Source organism: Perca flavescens, chromosome 9 (genome assembly GCF_004354835.1).
Source record: "Perca flavescens isolate YP-PL-M2 chromosome 9, PFLA_1.0, whole genome shotgun sequence".
In the NCBI taxonomy this organism is placed as follows: domain Eukaryota; kingdom Metazoa; phylum Chordata; class Actinopteri; order Perciformes; family Percidae; genus Perca; species Perca flavescens.
This window is the reverse complement of record NC_041339.1, coordinates 18,554,811-18,572,286: the sequence shown is the minus strand read 5'-3', so window position 1 is coordinate 18,572,286 and position 17,476 is coordinate 18,554,811. Positions and strand designations below refer to the sequence as shown.

The 17,476-nt window shown below is 38.8% G+C and overlaps 2 protein-coding genes across 5 annotated transcripts; both read left to right on the top strand.

Annotated features, from left to right (window-relative positions):
* Positions 1-2,287: 2,287 nt before the first annotated feature.
* LOC114560924 (fizzy-related protein homolog) lies at positions 2,288-7,369 on the top strand. 4 transcript variants are annotated; one of them, XM_028586539.1, is made up of 14 exons: positions 2,288-2,451; positions 3,035-3,152; positions 3,318-3,446; positions 3,640-3,703; positions 3,808-3,938; positions 4,167-4,249; positions 4,344-4,527; positions 4,691-4,756; positions 4,852-4,954; positions 5,169-5,353; positions 5,445-5,678; positions 6,283-6,387; positions 6,494-6,586; positions 6,681-7,369. In XM_028586539.1, the coding sequence occupies exons 2-14, from the start codon at positions 3,084-3,086 to the stop codon at positions 6,720-6,722; spliced, it is 1,488 nt and encodes a 495-aa protein (XP_028442340.1). In that variant the 5' UTR covers positions 2,288-2,451; positions 3,035-3,083; the 3' UTR covers positions 6,723-7,369. The 4 variants fall into 4 exon arrangements, with proteins under 4 accessions (XP_028442340.1, XP_028442339.1, XP_028442341.1 ...); XM_028586538.1 differs by having other exon boundaries at positions 2,288-2,455; XM_028586540.1 differs by lacking the exon at positions 2,288-2,451 and having other exon boundaries at positions 3,119-3,210.
* Positions 7,370-7,873: 504 nt separating this feature from the next.
* Positions 7,874-17,164, top strand: haus5 (HAUS augmin-like complex, subunit 5). Its single transcript, XM_028586537.1, has 20 exons — positions 7,874-8,044; positions 8,174-8,272; positions 8,402-8,464; positions 8,700-8,732; positions 9,229-9,253; positions 9,427-9,559; positions 9,705-9,864; positions 9,971-10,067; positions 10,389-10,480; positions 10,595-10,649; positions 11,831-11,958; positions 12,077-12,158; positions 12,288-12,442; positions 12,796-12,958; positions 13,213-13,293; positions 13,445-13,590; positions 14,188-14,284; positions 15,453-15,591; positions 15,732-15,864; positions 16,893-17,164. Exons 2-20 carry the CDS (start codon positions 8,175-8,177, stop codon positions 16,993-16,995), a joined length of 1,983 nt encoding a protein of 660 aa, XP_028442338.1. The 5' UTR covers positions 7,874-8,044; position 8,174; the 3' UTR covers positions 16,996-17,164.
* The last annotated feature ends 312 nt before the right edge of the window (positions 17,165-17,476 follow it).

Sequence of the window (17,476 nt, the reverse complement as noted above, 5' to 3'; positions counted from 1 at the left end):
CACACAGGCCATCAGATCTAAAAAAATACATCTGAACTGTCATGAACCTAAACCAGGCTTCATGCCTGATTAGATTAACAAATATTTCATCACAAATCTGCATCTACAGTTTTTTTCAGAACAGTCGTGATATAACTGTTTTCTCTTTTACTGGGATTTTGGACAAATAACAAGCCCAAAACTGTTCAGTGGAGTGAATTTTTCATCCCACAGACAGTATGCATCCACCTTATTGAACTGTCCTCGAGCAAAGCATTACACTACAAGCTACATGTTCAGTAAATATGGTCTGACAAAGTTGAAGGAGAATCTTTCCTTTGGGCATCATATCAATTTAGCAGTGGTGGAAGAAGTACTCAGATCCTTTACTTAAGTAAAAGTAAACACACTGTTGTCTAAAAAATATTCCATTACAAGTAAAAGCCCTTAATTTAAATGTTACTTTAGTAAACGTACAGAATTATAACCAGTATCAAGTATCAAAAGTAAACTCATTATGCAGAATGGCTCGTTTAAAGTGTGATATTATTATAGAATGTTATGTTACTGTGTTTCTACCACTAACAAATACATGTAGTTTGTTTATTGTAGTAGTTTGTCAATGTGTAGCTGATTTAAGTTACTATGTATACTACTGGGTATTATAGTAGTAAAGTACAGCATCGTGAAAGTGTAAAGTAAATGTAGTGGAGTAAAAAGTATAATATTTCCCTCTGAAATGTAGTAAAGTACGCTACAAGTATGCCAGAAGGGTACTTACAGTACATGTATTTAGTTATATTCCACCATGGCATATTAATTACTACTTTTGTTACTTCACTTGTATTTCCTTGCATGGCATCAATAAAGTTTATCTCATCCTATATTGTTTATTTATTTATTTTTACATGCGATATTGTTATTGATGTTCTGAATTCATACAGAGATCGACCTGTTTCAAAGCCCATGTTTAGATTGTAGCATAAGATAACGTGTGTTTGTCAGACTGTAGGCGAGGATGGGGTTTAGAAAGACAAGCAATTGTTAAAATAAATTAATATAGGAAAAAAGCAGGCATGGGCTGGTTTAGGACTTGGGACACAACTACATCTTATAGAGCTGGGTCTGGAGTGTTTGAAAGTAGAACCAGCACGCCCTCTATGTTTGGTACTTGACATGACAAGAAACTTATCTATGTAAAAACACAACATAGCCTACTGTAGCCTATATTAACTTGTATTCAACCTGTGCAATTGTCCAGTTTGATCTACATCAGAGGTTCCCAAATTTTTACATTGACTTCCTTACAGTTAGACCGCTGCACTCATTTGATAAGATCTATGTGTATCTGAAGATTTTTACTGATATATATACATGTATATTGTGAGTGGAAAAGTACCGCTTAAGATATATTGTACTATTGTCTTGGTTGTGAAGTTGCTTTCACGCCTGCCTCGTTTGGTCCGTTTAAAACGAACTCTGGAGTGTTTGGTCAGATAGTCCAGTTCGTGTGGGCTGGTGTGAAGGCTCATCCGAACTCTGGTGCGGATCAAACAAACAGTTTTAGATTTAGATTCAACTGTATTGTCATTGTGTAGAGTACAAGTACAAAGACAGCGAAATGCAGTTTGCGTCTAACCAGAAAGTGCAAAAAAAGGCCTACTGCAAAGAACTCTGGTCCGCTTGAAAACGGGGATCTCGGTTCGCTTCCAAGTGAACTAGAGTTCGGTTCACTTCAGGTGAGATCGCGATCCGACCCAAATACAGGAAGTGAACCAAAAACAGAGCATTCACTAGCCTGCAATTTCAACCTTGCACACAATTTACGGATTTATGATTTAAGGGATACCTTTCAGACGTTTCAGTCTTTATTTGTTGTCATCATTATCATCATCTCTCTCTCTCTCTCTCTCTCTCTCTCTCTCTCTCATTCACTCTCATTCACTCGCTCTCTGTCAGCTGCTTATTGTTCGCCTTCTTTTACAATATTAGAACCAGGAAATCCGAGACGTTATAAATGTGGTGTTGCTCCATTGTGTCTGAGACCAGAGTTTCGGATATTCTAATCACGTTAGGTGTGTTTACAATGTTTGGTGCGTTTGACAACGTACGGTGAAAAGCAAACCGAACCAAATGAAAAATGCAACAATGTTGCAACAACTTCTCCGCACCGAGTCTACCCAACTATATATGTGAAAACGCCCTTACGCACACTCCCATTGACTACAAACTATACTGTCTATGACTACAAACTATGACTACAAATGTAGCACTTCCGTGTTTTGATTTGAAAGATATACGTCACGGGGGTGACACAATTCCCACAATGCAATGCCATTTTCACCTTAAACTGAAATACATTACATATCTGAGAGTGAATATCTTTAAACCCATATATCCATCTGATATCTCCGTGAATTGTTGTACCTGTTTGGCGTTTGTGTGCTGATATTCAGGGACTGGCTCGCTCTTGTATGTATGTTGTCTTGTACATATATGATTAGATTAGCAAACAGCTAAATTGGCTAACGCTAGTTATTAACGTTACCTAGCTTTACATTTTCAGTGCAAACATAAAGAAGCATATTCAGTGACATTTAGCTACGAACAAGGCTCTCAAAATTGTCATTGGTTGCTTTGATCTGGTTAGAAGTTTGTCGTGTCGTAACGTTAACGAAGTTAGTTCTTTCTCCAAATCAACTGAGTTTTAAGATTAACGTTAAATAAATGATCATGTTGATTATTTATTTGATACAAAAAAATCATCTGGGGGTATTTACAAAGCAGGATATCTTTAAAAAGTCCTACATGTGTAAAAGGTTGTAATTTTCTATCAACAACATGCAAGACAATTATAATTCCAACCTTACTAACTTTCTGGTTTTACAGGTTTAAATCAGTATTTTCAGGATACTAGCTACATAACCTTTTGGCTAACTGTGTAACCTTGCATTACGAGAAGCCCTCCAGAAGACAAGCAATAAAACAAAACAAACAAACAAAAATAGCATTTCAATTTTTAACTGTTGAAATCATGTTTTTGTGTGTTGGCCAGATCTCCAACATTCCAGCCTGTGGCTGTGGGATCAGGGTTTCAGGTTAAGATGGATCCAGATTATGAACATCGCCTCCTCCGCCAAATCAACACTGAAAATGACAACTTGAGCCCTGTTGTGAGTCGTGTAAATGTTGTACAGCAACACTGAACTCGCAAACAACACTGAACTTGTGGTATTATCAAGTTATATTATAAATGAAATGATCAGAAAAGTGACCAAACGTCCATAAATTCATAAACAAATTCATACACTTTTATAATAATTTGTTGGTTTTTGCAGAAACTGACACAGGGTCTGCGCGGTCGGACACCCACCAGCTCCCCGTTATCTTCCCCCAGTAAGCTTGGAGACAGATTTATTCCAACCAGAGCGGGGGGAAACTGGAGTATCAACTTTCACAGGATCAATGTATGAGGAGTTTGTGGGTACATTTGTTGAGTGTGTCTGTGCTTTTGCAAGAGAAAAGTAACATTCATGTGTGTAATACAAGACAAAAGTCTAAAGGTTACAGTGGGTTTGGATAAAGTTGATAACTGTATGAATGTTCCGTCTGAGACAAGTTTGTTTTACAAATTAATGACAGTGTCTTTGTGATATTTAGGAAAATGAGGTGTCACCAAGTCAGAACAGAAAAACAAAGGATGCCTCTTCTGATAACATTAAAGGTAAATAAATGAAAAGGTTATTTTTCTAATTCTGTCACTTGCTTATGTCCACCCAGGATTGTCCTTTTGTGCTTTTGTTCATAATAATTTTTTTGTGCATGCAGCAGACGGGCTGGCCTACTCTGCTCTGCTGAAGAATGAGTTGCTGGGAGCAGGAATAGAAAAGATCCAGGACCCTCAAACGGAGGACAGGCGTTTACAGCCATCAACCCCAGAAAAGAGATGTCTCTTCACTGTATGAACATTTTACCTCATACTTCTTATGTATTAATTATATAGCACATTGATCATACAATGTTGGAAAAGATGCACGTACAATATGCTCTCGAGTGCGGGTTAAAAACAATATCAAAAAGTAGAATACCACTATTCAGTCAGTGTACAGTTTTTCTTCAATGTTTTATGTTATTTTATTGAAGCTGGTAGAGAGATATGATGGTTTCTGCTTGTGTGCTCTTTGCAGTATTCACTTAATATCAAGAGATCATCACCAGACGATGGCACCAACATCTCCCCCTACTCTCTATCACCTGTCAGCAACAAAAGGTAGAAGCTCTATTTTTTAAAATTTAGTTTTTAGATCTGTTATTGTTGATCACACTGCAAACAAAGAAACAGTACATTTTGGCATTTGTTGCAGTCAAAAATTGCTGCGTTCACCACGAAAGCCAACTCGCAAGATCTCAAAGATCCCTTTTAAAGTCCTGGATGCTCCAGAGCTGCAGGATGACTTTTACCTCAACTTGGTGGACTGGTCGTCTCTCAACGTGCTCAGTGTCGGGCTGGGTACATGTGTTTATCTGTGGAGTGCCTGTACCAGCCAGGTACCGTAGAGTGTTTAGACAACTGATTTTGAAACATGAATTTGAGTTGTTTGCTGTATATGTACTGTATATTTGTTACAAATATATATATTTGTGTTTCTTGGCAGCATTTATTACTATGCTAAGCCACAGTGAATCACTAGTTGAATTGTTCTTTCCTCAGGTAACAAGGTTGTGTGATTTATCGGTGGAGGGAGACTCAGTCACGTCAGTTGGGTGGTCTGAAAGGGTAAGTACACACAGCTTACTGCTTAGAGGAAACTGTCGAAGTGAACTTTTAGTACAGTTAATTTTTCTGAATAAAAGGAATTTTCATGTTTTTAGGGTAACCTGGTGGCAGTGGGGACTCACAAAGGCTATGTTCAGATATGGGACGCTGGTGCTGGGAAGAAACTCTTTGCCCTGGAAGGACACACAGCTAGAGTCGGTAAGAACATTTTTGCTGTGTTTAATCTCTGAACATGGGTTATAAAGTGCCTTAACCGGAATGCTGAAGTCACAATAAACCCAAATAAACTGAAGACAAAAAAACTATAAAGCTTAATTAATGCTTTTTTGCATTCTTGATAATTGTGTCTTGACATTTTAGTCAAATGTTGAGAGTATGACCCAGCATAAATTCATTTTTATTCTGTCTGCAGGAGCGTTAGCATGGAATGCAGACCAGTTGTCTTCGGGAAGCCGTGATCGTTTGATTCTCCAAAGAGATGTGCGGACCCCTCCACTCCAGTCAGAGAGACGGCTGCAGGGACACAGACAGGAAGTGTGTGGCTTAAAGTGGAGCACTGACCATCAGCTGCTTGCTTCTGGTGGCAACGACAACAAGGTTCAGTTGTTATTTTTTTTAATAAACTTGCCTTCATCTTTGTGCATTTACTCATTGTGTCCATTGATGTGGCTGTTATTTGTCATCTTAGCTGCTGGTTTGGAACCACTCCTCATTGAGCCCAGTGCAAACGTATATGGATCACTTGGCTGCAGTGAAAGCCATTGCCTGGTCCCCCCACCAGCACGGCCTGCTGGCCTCTGGGGGCGGCACTGCCGACCGCTGCATTCGATTTTGGAACACCCTGACCTCACAGCCGCTGCAGTGTATGGACACCGGCTCTCAGGTCTGCAACCTGGCTTGGTCCAAACATGCTAATGAACTGGTAAGTGACTCCAGATACATACTGTGGACAATGATTTGCTGATTTTATTCTATAAAGAAACAATTGTCATGAAGGTTACACTTGTATTGAGAGTAAGGTGCTATGTGGCCTATTTTTATGCATCAAGACAATGCCTCTAAAAAGTTGGCACTTGTACTTAATTGGTATCAGTTTTCAGAGATTTCTCACTTTGACACTAGTCCAAGCTTTTTATTGGCCTAATTACTGACACTGCCTATTCCTGAGCCCACTGCAATTCAATAAGCAAACAAGTCCAAGGGGGTAAATACTCCGAAACGCATTGTATATAAATGTAAATTGTGATACATTGGCAGATTTCAATAAACTATGTTTAAGACAATTGGTGGTCTCTCTTGTGCCAGTGTTTCCTAAAATTAAGAATGTATGGGGTAATGTGTACTCAATTAAAGTTTTTTTTAAATAGTCTCTTATGAGGCAGAGCATAGATTTACGCTGTTTCCATATTTTACAAGATGGTCTTGTTTATTTGCAGTAATAGCATATCTGTGTCTAACTATAATTAATTTATTATTAGTGAGTTACACAAAGCCTCGTTGGATTATAATATTGCCTGTTTTTTCAGGTGAGCACTCATGGCTACTCTCAGAACCAGATCTTGGTGTGGAAATATCCAGCTCTCACTCAGGTTGCCAAACTCACAGGACACTCCTACAGAGTGCTCTACCTGGTCAGTGTGTGTGTTTTCTTTCTGATGAGATTGAGATCTTGCCATTGGTCATCATGTTAATGAAAAAGCTGGCCATATTTTCTGGTGATTATTTATTTCTATTTAGGCCATGTCCCCGGATGGTGAGGCGATTGTGACGGGAGCTGGAGATGAGACTCTTCGCTTCTGGAACGTATTCAGTAAAACAAGATCAACTAAGGTGAGAAAGCACTTTTTAGGAACAGCATTCTGTAATCACATGTCCCCTCATTTCTGCAAAAGAATTGACCAAGTTTCTTTATCTTTTGTTTCAGGAATCTGTATCGGTTTTAAATCTCTTCACTAGGATACGATAACTTTAAGCAAATATTAAAACTGTAAAACTCTAGTTTGAGTGGCTCTTGGTATGACCACTGGATAGCTCATCAACATGGTGCTAAGGACATACAGTACAATCGCAGCAAGCACTTTTTTTTTCATGCTAACAATTGTTTGCAAAATTCTTTTTGACTTTTGTGCTCTCATTATGAATGTTGTCCTTTTTTATGTATAAGTGGGTTGATTTCAATTTGTTATGTGTTCACAACAATAAATCATAGGCCTTACTTAAAATTTGTAGAGGGAGCATTTTTTGTTTTTGTTTAACTCAGGTCTTATTTATTTAACACTGCAGTGAAAGCCATTGCAGTGAAGGCTGTAATGGCTTCAATGGAGAAAAATGCCATTACATATTATAACTAAAACATAAAAAAATAAACATAATCACCTATTAAGGCCTTTACAGTATATTCACCATGTTTACTGTGATCCTTAGAGTACTAAGGTTAAAAGTGGTTGGCTAAAATAATGTAGTTTTGCTCCTGTGGACAGAAAGTCTAATGCTATGCATCAAGACATATACTACATAGTTGATTCTTTGTCGTAAAGGAAGAAATAAAAGCTCATGGAACTGAAGAACCGGTGTATATTTCCTATTTGCCATTAAAGATTTCCGTTTCATTTCTTTTTTGGGACTTAATTTAGTTTAGTTGCACTTTCGTTGTTAGATTATATTTTGTAATGCTGCATCTTAAAATTACTATTTAAAGAGCATGATTGTATAAAGTTTATGCAGCTCATCTATATGAAACAAAAGGTTGGATTGTTAGCAAGATTTTCCTTTTGAGTGGTGATTTTGCAACATTTGCAGTGCTTAAATCTAGTTTATTTCACCATTTAATTCAGTACCATGCAGTTAAATTAACTGTTTACTGATTTAACTGTTTACAATTTGCTATTTATTTATTTATAGCAATGGAACACATACTAACAAAAGTGATCATACCAGGGATATCACCACAGAGTATTTGAGAAATAAATAAAACAATAAATGAATTAATAAAGTTGAATCATCTAACGCATTATTTATTTTTACATGTACCTTTATTAAGGTGGATATATAACGTTACATTATATTATTGTCTTTTTATTTTGTGGAATTTTCCCAGTTTGTGTATCCATGACAACAACCGACTAGATGTTGTAGACCGGAAATAACGTTACTGCGAACAGGCGGGAAGTTGAAAGTTTGAGCGTTTCAAAAAAAAAAAAAAAAAAAAAAAAGTTTGAGCGTTTCAGCTAGAAGCATTTCCGTCGATTACCTGTATTAAGGTAAATTCGCATCCTCAACAAGAACAGAGTAAGTTCAACCAGTACAATTAGCTAAATGTGGTCAACGACGCAAGCTACTACGTTAGCTGACAAGCCTGTTGGATGAGCTAGCTAGCTAACGTTACAAGTTGTTTAATTTCTTTCTGTTGCCTGTCAGGATGGCGGAAAGAAATCTTGTGCGGGAGATGAAACGTTGGGCGACAGAGGAGTTCAATCTGCCCCCGGACAGCTTGCCAAATGACAGCTATTTTAAAACGTGGGTATCAGCGTGTATTTACTATCGCTGTTGATAACGTAGCGTATGTTAACATACAGGTCCTCACAGTTGATGCTTAGCTTATTCGTAGCGTTGGAACAAACCTAATGCTGATCATTTGTTTTATAGGCTCTGTATCGGGACAGGGAAGTCAATATGGAAATATATTATCCAACACGTTTTTCACCAGAGGTTAGTCTTAACACTGCCTTGCTGTTCTGTAACCCCTTGGGGTAATGTTGGCTTCTTGTATGTCTTAGAACGCACTCAGTCTCCATTTGTCTGGTCAAAAGAAAGAACAGCATGGCTTCTGATAAATTGCTTAATCTCTAAAATAAACTGCAGTCTCACCCTCTGTACACTTTGTGACTGGGAAGATGGGCAAATAATAGATCACAGCTTTCTGACTGTTTTTCTGTTTATCCAGGAACGTGAGGATCATGCGTGGCAATCTCCAGTGGTATCCTTTCAGGTTCTGATTGAGGATTTGAAAGCCAATAGTGTCTTTGTAGTGGCCATGGCAACTTCATGTGTACATTTTAGTCATTTTGTTGATCTTGTAGATGTGAGTGAGAGGTCACTTAGACAGAAGAGAGTGTATCTTACTCAAGATGCAGTTTGTATGTGTATACAGCCTCTCTGCCACCACATCAACACCCTCCCCGTCCTGTGATTGCCAAGGGTGGTATACATATAGTGGATGCTTTCTTGGGGAGTCCTGGTTGTCCCTGGTTCAAACCTTGTGAGGAACCTTTTGCTGCATCCTATTCCCTCTCTCTCGCTCCTGTCAATTGTCTGTTGTGCTGACTTATAAATACCCCAAAAATACTTACTGTAAAATACTAACAATGCCCACTTCCTATATTTGGTATCACTCAGTATGCTAAATTCCTCAGCCCCGACCACTGTGTGTTCAGCATTTATCCAGTAAATTCCTTTACTTTATGATCTTTAAGGTACAAAGTTCTTCAAGACAAAGAGGTAGGCTACAACTTGTTTTTCTTGCTTGTTGTGGTTTATTTCTATTTCAAGATATACCTGCTCAATGTAGTACATGATTAATCTTGAGTGATCACACTTGTGATTCACAGTGTGGAATTTTCAGTAAGAAAGCCACAGATAAACTAAGATGTGTTTTGTTTTTGCATGTTCAGTTGAAGCAGGCTGAGGGCCAGAGTGAGGCTGCTAAGCAGAGAGAGCTTCAGAGGAAGATTGAGCAGCTCAGAGCTGAGATCACTCACCTGGACTCTCAAATCAGTGGAACAGAAGAACAGTTGGCTACACAAGGTTAGTCCATCACATGGCTGGGTATCTGATAAGACTACATTACGTCTTTGCAGAAGGAGGAAAGCAAGCGCATTGCTGCAGTTTGCTTAGCTCAAACAATATTTAATGATCTCCCACACCAGTGATTTCTGCAATTTACCAATAGAGCAGTCCATCAGCCGTACCTGGACCCAGGTGGAGGACAGCCGGCGCAGAGAGCTGCTCCTGCAGGCCTTCAGGCAGCACTGCATCTTGGGCCGCAAGGTGCTCTCTGATGACACACTAACGGTCAGTGGGCACAGCCAGGCATTGGAACAGATGGCCAGGTAAGGCAAAACATTGAAAGTAAAATAAAAATGAATTAAGTAAGATCAGTTACACACCTGTACTAATCATGTAGTGCATAAGTAAGAGCTGTATTGTGTTTTGCAGGAAAGCAGAGATTGAAGTGCTGTTTGATAATAAGCCTTCCAGCAGCAGTGATGGTGACAACCTCAACTCTAAAGCTGTAGCAGAGGCACAGGTCCTGGTAAGAGCTGCCTAAATATGGTCTGTATCTTAATGAGTAGAGTTGAGTAGGGTGCACTTTATCTATCTTGGTGTATTGCTGCCATCCATTATCTACGTGGTGTTTTATTATGTATCTTGTTATGCCATCTTGATGGTAATATCATAATTCTACAGCTAGTGGAGATATGCACTGATTTTATGTTTGCCAGCTGCATATTTTAGAAGAAGTTGATCTTAAATCACAGATCAAGAATCTGACTAATGTAAACCAAGAGGCCTGTAATATATCAGCTGCAGACTGAGGGAAATAATCCCATTTCTTTTATTTTTTCCCCATTAGCGTGAAGTGAGACAGCTGTGTGATGACAGGGTCCACTTCTATCAGTCTTTACAAGAGAGTGAACTGAAAACGGCGCACTCTGCAGCCAAACAGTAAGGATTACAGTGATACAGCATTTGAGAAATCACTATTCAGAAACTGTCTTTCAGAATGTTGTCAACTTCTTCTTTCTTGAGTTAATCACTTATCTCTCTGTTTCATCTCAGTATGACTCGTGAACAAAGGACTGCTATGTTTCAGTACTGGCTGAGTGCTGTGGAGGTTAGTGGGTATTGATCAAATTTCACTTAATTTTTTTTACACTTATGTAAATTTAGCACAAAAAGTAAGGAAATTTGTTTGAAATGGTGCCCCATTTGTAAGGAACATACATTTGTGGGATGAGCAGCAGCACTGAGTATGTGGGTTGCGCCCATGAAATATTTCCCAAATCTTCTCTGCTAATGCCAAACAGCTTATTCTGCCATTGACTCGTTTGGTGGATTGGATTATTGAAGTTTGAAGAAACAAGACATATTGGCAATTTAACAATTTATTCATTTCACAAACCGGAGCCTCAGTAGCGTGTGGAAGAACCATACACAGCCACAACAGCCTGGCACCTCCTCCTCATGCTGGTCACCAGCCTGGTCACACACTGCTGTGGGATGGCATCCCATTCTTTGTCGCAAGTCAGCCAACGTGGTTGTGTTGGTCACTCTGGCACGAACAGCACGCCCAAGCTGATCCCACAAGTGTTCAATGGGGTTGAGGTCAGGACTGCTGGCAGGCCATTCCATCCTCTCCACTCCAACATTCTGGAGGTAGTCTCTGATAAACCCCGCCCTGTGGGGGCGAGCGTTGGCATTTTGGAGGATAGAGTTCAGTCCCAGGCTGTGGAGATATGGGATTGCCACTGGTTGCAGAATCTCATCTCTATATCTCTCTACATTGAGATTGCCTCCAATGATGACAAGTCTTGTTTTTCCAGTGAGGGAGATGCTGCCCCACACCATCACACTGCCTCCACCGAAAGGTGTAACTCTATCGGTGCAACAATCAGCATAGCGTTCTCCGCGTCTTCTCCACACTTTGACCCTACGATCCAACTGCCGTAGCCAGAATCTGGACTCATCGCTGAACATAACGTTCCTCCACGTTCAGGTTCCAGTGTACGTGTTGCATATGTTTGGCAATGGCAGAGAAGATTTGGCAAATTTTTCATGGGTGCAACCCACATACTCAGTGCTGTTGCTCATCCCACAAATGCATGTTCATGCATGGGGCACCATTTGAAAGGGAACTAAACAGGTTTTCCAAAAGTATAAGATTTATTGCCAAAAAAGCATTGTTACCACAGAGAAATAATCTACCAAACACAAATTTCCTTACTTTTTGTGCTAAGTTTATATACTGTAAATTTTCACTTTGAATTAACATGTTATTGCTTGTCATGTCATCAGAACTTGTTGGGTGATTATCCGCCAAACCACATCCTCTTAGCATTGGAGGATTTAGCTTCCAGAGAGCAGAACGAACTAGAAAAGAAACTCTCCTCTCTGGATGTGACACAAGATGTGACAGCTCTGCGGTAAACTTCAACATTATTATATTGTTCTCTCTACCTTTTTTTTTTTTTTTTTTTTTTTTTTTTTAACTACAAAAATATTTTCAGTGTTAAGAGTATTTACGTAACATTTTAATTGCAGGTTCCGCTATGAAAGCAATCACCTACTGGACATGTCAACAGAAGAGGATAATGAGTTGCCATCCGTTAAGAGCCTCTTAGAGGTGCTATACACAAACGCACATAGACACTGTAATGTAATATTCAGGAAGTTCACAGTAGAAGACGTGTCCATGCATTTGGAATTAAAACCTTTTTTATTTGTGGAATTGCGCATTTGTTGTCATTTCCAGGTTGCTTGGGAAGAGGTGGAGCAGAGTTTGGTAGAACTGGCCCAGACTCGCTCCAGAGTCCAGCAGCTCCAAAACCAGCTCCAGGCCCGCAAGAAGGAGGTGGAGCAGGAGGTGTCTGGCATTGCAGATGAGCTCCACATTGACACCTTGGCACTGTAAGCAGATTCACTGTAGAGTTTGTTTATGAGGTTCCCACAAGTCATGAAAAGAGTGTATAATCCCAGCAATAATATTTTGGTGATGAAATTTCAGACTACAAACTTCAGGAAGAAGGAGCAGAATTATTTAGTAGTAGGAGCTCATTATTGTCAAGCATTTGTAACTGAAGACTGAACAATTTCTTCTTTTTAGTCTCATTCTCTGCATGTTTTTTGTGTTGCTATTTTTGGGTTTGCATTTGCAATAAATGTGTTGCTAACACAAAGAGTAGCTAATAGTCAAATTAGAGATGTGATCTGGGCAAATAAAAAACTTTTTTTTTTTTTTTTTTTTTTTTTGTTGCTGTCAGGTCAGCTTTAGAAGTGGAACTTCAGTGTGTGATGCAGGCGGCAACCAGGGATCATATCCGAGACAGATGTATCCAACTTGACCAGCATGCCAGAAGCCGTCAGGAGGCGCTTAGGAACCTCCACAGCCAGTGGCAGAGCATCCTTGACTTCAGACAACTAGTGGTGAGAGTGAACTTACAATATGAGACCTCTCATAACCTTTGCCAGTGTTACTCCTGGATCAAGCATTTTCTACATGTTTCAAAATATATCAGTAATTATTTAGGAAAATGTGGTCTATAGGATTTGATTATGTGTGTTGTTAACTGTCTGGAGATAAACATTTTGATTTGCCAAACCTTTTATGAATTAAAAATGCAGGTGTCAGTTTTTCTCCAACATATATCATTTAAACATGTTCTGTTGTGTCTCTCCAGGTTCTCAGACAGGAACATATCAGAGGTCTGATTAAGGGGAACTCCATGGCCAAGATGGAGCTGATTCGTCTGCACGCAGAGGTGTGGATGTTCTCCATCTATAACACTGATGTAGAGAGATTATTATAAGATTTAAAAAAAAACATCTTTTTAACATCAGTTTTAACATCTTCAAGCTAAAAAAATAAATAAATAATCTCTTGAGGATTTCTATGCCTCTGTCTTTTTTCAGTTACAGGGTTTTGTCCAGGGCAAACTGGTGCCACAGTTTGAAGTGGTCACCACTGCAGCCAGCAGTCAAAAGAACTCCATTTCCAAGGGGGCCCGACAGTTGGGAACGGTCTCGCTTCTTGCTCTGGACCGTAGGACTGTTGAAGGGTAAGGCCATGTTAACCGGTTAGAGCTTACACCCTGCCTGCGTGACACGTGCGTCTCAGGCGCGGCTTGAGCCGCGCCGAAAACGCGCATATTTTCATGTATAAATATTTTTCATGCGACACGCAAGTGTGTTGGGAGCGTTTCCAGGCAAAATAGAATGGAAAAAGATGTTTATATGTCGTTTAGACACAAATACATATTAATAAATGACATGTTTGAAAGTCTCTAGGTTTTGATATAAATGTAATAAAAAAAAAATAGATTTTCTAATATGTCACCTGTCAATACAGATGAAATATTCTGTAGCCTATTTTGCCGTCACTACTGCCGATGTTGTCTTTGCTGTAATCAAATCAGTATATTTTTATGTTTAACTTGGTATTTCATTTTATCAGTGGGAAACATACATGTGTCCAGACAAGGCTAGCTGCAGCAGTACTGCGTCAGACACATTTCTGGTGTGTAAAGTCCACGCAGCTGACACGCAACAGAAACGCCACGCTCACACCACGCAGGCAGTGTGTCACCGGCCTAAGAATAAGTTGCCTGATACCTGAAGAGGTAAACCCCAGTCATTCCACATTTTTTCTGTTTCAGAATAAAAAGAATCCCTGCATCATGGTTGTCCATCCATCGCTTGCAGTCCCCGACCTTTAGCAGCTTGTGTCAGAGCCTGGCCTTCCCACAGTACAGGGTGAGTATGGGCATGTAATGCATCAGTCTGTTGTGTAAAACAAAAAAAAGAAGAAAAGTTATTTCCTTCTTCTTGCCCAGAGCAACACTATATGGTATATGTTTGTCAGTACTTCGGTTGAGTTAGTATGATGGTTGATGTTTGTATTCAAGGGCTATTCAGTGACCATTAGCTATAATCTGGTTTTTGTTAAACCTATGGAACTATTCATGACAATTATTTTTTCAAATGATAAAAACATATGAATATAATTTAAATAGATTATCATTAATATGCATTTTAAACATTCTAAAACATTGTGTAACTTTGCATATTAAGTTTTCCTGCAGACACTCACTGCATTCCTACAAAAGTTGTGCTGGCAGCTCCTAAAGTTCACACTGCTCCTTAAACGCCACATGCCCAGAGTGGTTTTAATTGGCAAGCTGACTGCAAGTGCCATTGCTCGACCCCAGTCCTTTCACCAGCAGAGCTTATAAAAAATATGATCCATGAAAACTTCAGAGGCACAACAGCCTTATTGTGAATTAGCTTTTTTAAGATTTGTTTTGTGCATTTCAGCCTTTAATGGACAGGACAGCTAGATATGAAAGGGGGAAGACATGCAGGAAATCGTCCAGGTCAGACTCGAACCCTGGACCTTTAGCGTCAAGGCATACACCTCTATATATCTGCGCCTACTCTACCAACTGAGCTAACCCGGCCATGTGAATTAGCTTTTTAAGGATTATGGGAAAAAATATAATCACGATTATTTCTGTCAATATTCAAATCATGATAATTTAACATGATTACTCGTTGACTTCTGGAAAGATGTTGCAATTATTGAACTTAAACAGTGGGAAAAGTTAAATAAATCTACAGTAAAAAAAAAAAAACCTACAACTGTGAACTTTGCCTTAATACTTTTCCTATTGAAACTTTTTCCATTCAGAACACAAGAGAAAATAAGAGTTTACTTGCAAAACGTAACATAATGAGCTAAATAATTGTTTTTCTCGATTCTGTTTTTGTGATCATTGGGAGCCGAAAACATAATCACGATTACATTTTGATTAATTAATAATTATTTTTTGCTGTTTATATAGATGCATTTAATTTCATGGTATGTGTTCTCCTTTGCTTCATTTTCTGACTTTGAAATGTTCTCCTTTGTCTTACACTTCAGGCTGCAGAAGAGTTGTGTTCCCATGCACGCTCCCAGCAGCTGGAGTTGCATTTTCTCCAACAGTTACAGCAACTTCATTCTGCTACCCTGCAGAAAATACAGAAGGAAACAAAGTTATTGCATGCATCTGATCAGAAAGGTAATCAGGGAAATTCATCAAGAGTGAATCTTTTATCATGCTTAAGCAATGCAAATGAATGAATGCAAAAAGAAGTTTTAGGAATTATTATACATTTTAGTAACAACAAAACTACTGTGTGTCTACACTGTGCCTCCTAGCTCTGCTGTCCAGAGTCGTGGAGGAGGATCAGAAGCTTCTGGAGGCTCTGGTACCGAGAGTGAGAGGCCTCACCCAACGTAGCGCCCAAGGCCTTTCTTATGGGGCACAAGTCAAAACTGACATTTCTTACTGGTGAGGCACATTTCTGAAGTTGATAACCTATTGTAAAACAATGAATGCACCACAATTTAGCATGTTTATAGTTTCTTTTCTAAAGTCTTTTTATCAGTTAACATTTTACCAACCAGCTTCATTGCTGAGATTTGGGGATGAGCCTGCTTGACACAGCTCTGCAGTGGACTGCATGAGGGCAATCAGCATAAGTAACCGTGCAGGTTTTAAACAAGTCTGTTGTCTAACCATGCTACCTAAACTACACTTGCAAGTGAAAATGAAAGTGAATGTGACAAGATATCACTGAAACAGCCTGTTCTGAACATCCATTAGTTTCTCCTTCCCGGTTCAGCTTTAATACTGTACTTGCATTAATTGTGTACACAGTTTTACAATGCAATGGATGATGTTTCTGTTTTTGCTTTCCAAATAAGTGGTTTAGATAACTCTGTGAAACTGCAATTTTTGTTATCCAATTGTCTGACTACTTACCTTTTTTTTGTTGCCATAATGAAGTCCACTATGGAGAGGAAAAAAATACATGAATGAGATTGACAAGTTAGGGCTGGTCAGTAATTCAGTTTTTTTTTTTTTTTTCTTTCTCTCAATGGAATCATATTTTGTTGAACTAAATGAACTACATTTTGTTGTTCAATGATTCTCCAAATTGTGATTCTAAACTACAAAACCATTTTGTTTGTCTGATCTAGTTAATAACAGGAAAACACAGTACATTGCATTGAAGATCAATTTATTTGTGTGATTTTTCTATTATTTGTGATAGTTAGATATTTCAACATCGCCCAGCCCTAAGCTGAGTCAAATTTATGTTCGTTTTAAGTTATGGCCAAAACAATGAAAAGACCCTGTTGTTTTCCTTCATTGTTCATTAATCGTAAACTCTAGTTTAAGCATTTGCTGCTTGCAGATAAAAAAAATTCTACATATGAATGCGTTTGTGTTATTTTGGATTTATACCTTCAGTCGGGAGTAAAAGGTCTGGTTTTCCGGTTAACTTTTTCTGTTTTGTGTGTTGAAACATCTAGGTGGGATCGGCCAGCCCAACATGTCCTACCTGAGGTCAGTAAAGGAGGACTGACTTTTCAACAATGGCTACAAAGGTGGAAACTTACTGCCAAAGCCTCATAGGGGACACCACGTAGTTTAAAAATATAAATGAGTCCCTTACTGCACCTTTCAGTGGAGAAATGACCATGCACAGTAGTTAGAAAATGCACACTATGTTTTTCATGCTCATCACTTCTTTTGATGTTTTACCATGTGAAAGTCAGTCACTATTAAATACTTTTAAACCTAATTATTTGCTTCTGTCTTCATTGCAATGCATATATATATATATATATATATATATATATATATATATATATATATATATATATATATATATATATATATAAATAAAAGTTGTTGAACGAGCTGAATCGATGCTGCAGTTTGCTCATATGCCCACTGAATGAGCTGCAGATATCTATCACTAGCCAAGTATTGATCTGGCTCACAGTCGGTGCTCAGTCTGTCGTTGATTCTTGTAGTTGGCAGTACAATGTAGAAGTATGTAGCTATCATTTCACACGGAGCAACATTGTTCCTTTGTAGCAGTGAAGGGGGA

Coding starts and splice junctions, on each gene's coding strand:
- haus5 (XM_028586537.1), top strand. CDS start 8,175: ATGGCGGAAAGAAATCTTGTGCGGGAGATGAAACGTTGGGCGACAGAG. Junction 9,254..9,426: donor AAGTTCTTCAAGACAAAGAG/GTAGGCTACAAC, acceptor TTGCATGTTCAG/TTGAAGCAGGCTGAGGGCCA. Junction 9,560..9,704: donor AGAACAGTTGGCTACACAAG/GTTAGTCCATCA, acceptor ATTTACCAATAG/AGCAGTCCATCAGCCGTACC.
- LOC114560924 (XM_028586539.1), top strand. CDS start 3,084: ATGGATCCAGATTATGAACATCGCCTCCTCCGCCAAATCAACACTGAA. Junction 3,447..3,639: donor TCAACTTTCACAGGATCAAT/GTATGAGGAGTT, acceptor TGTGATATTTAG/GAAAATGAGGTGTCACCAAG. Junction 6,388..6,493: donor CCTACAGAGTGCTCTACCTG/GTCAGTGTGTGT, acceptor ATTTCTATTTAG/GCCATGTCCCCGGATGGTGA.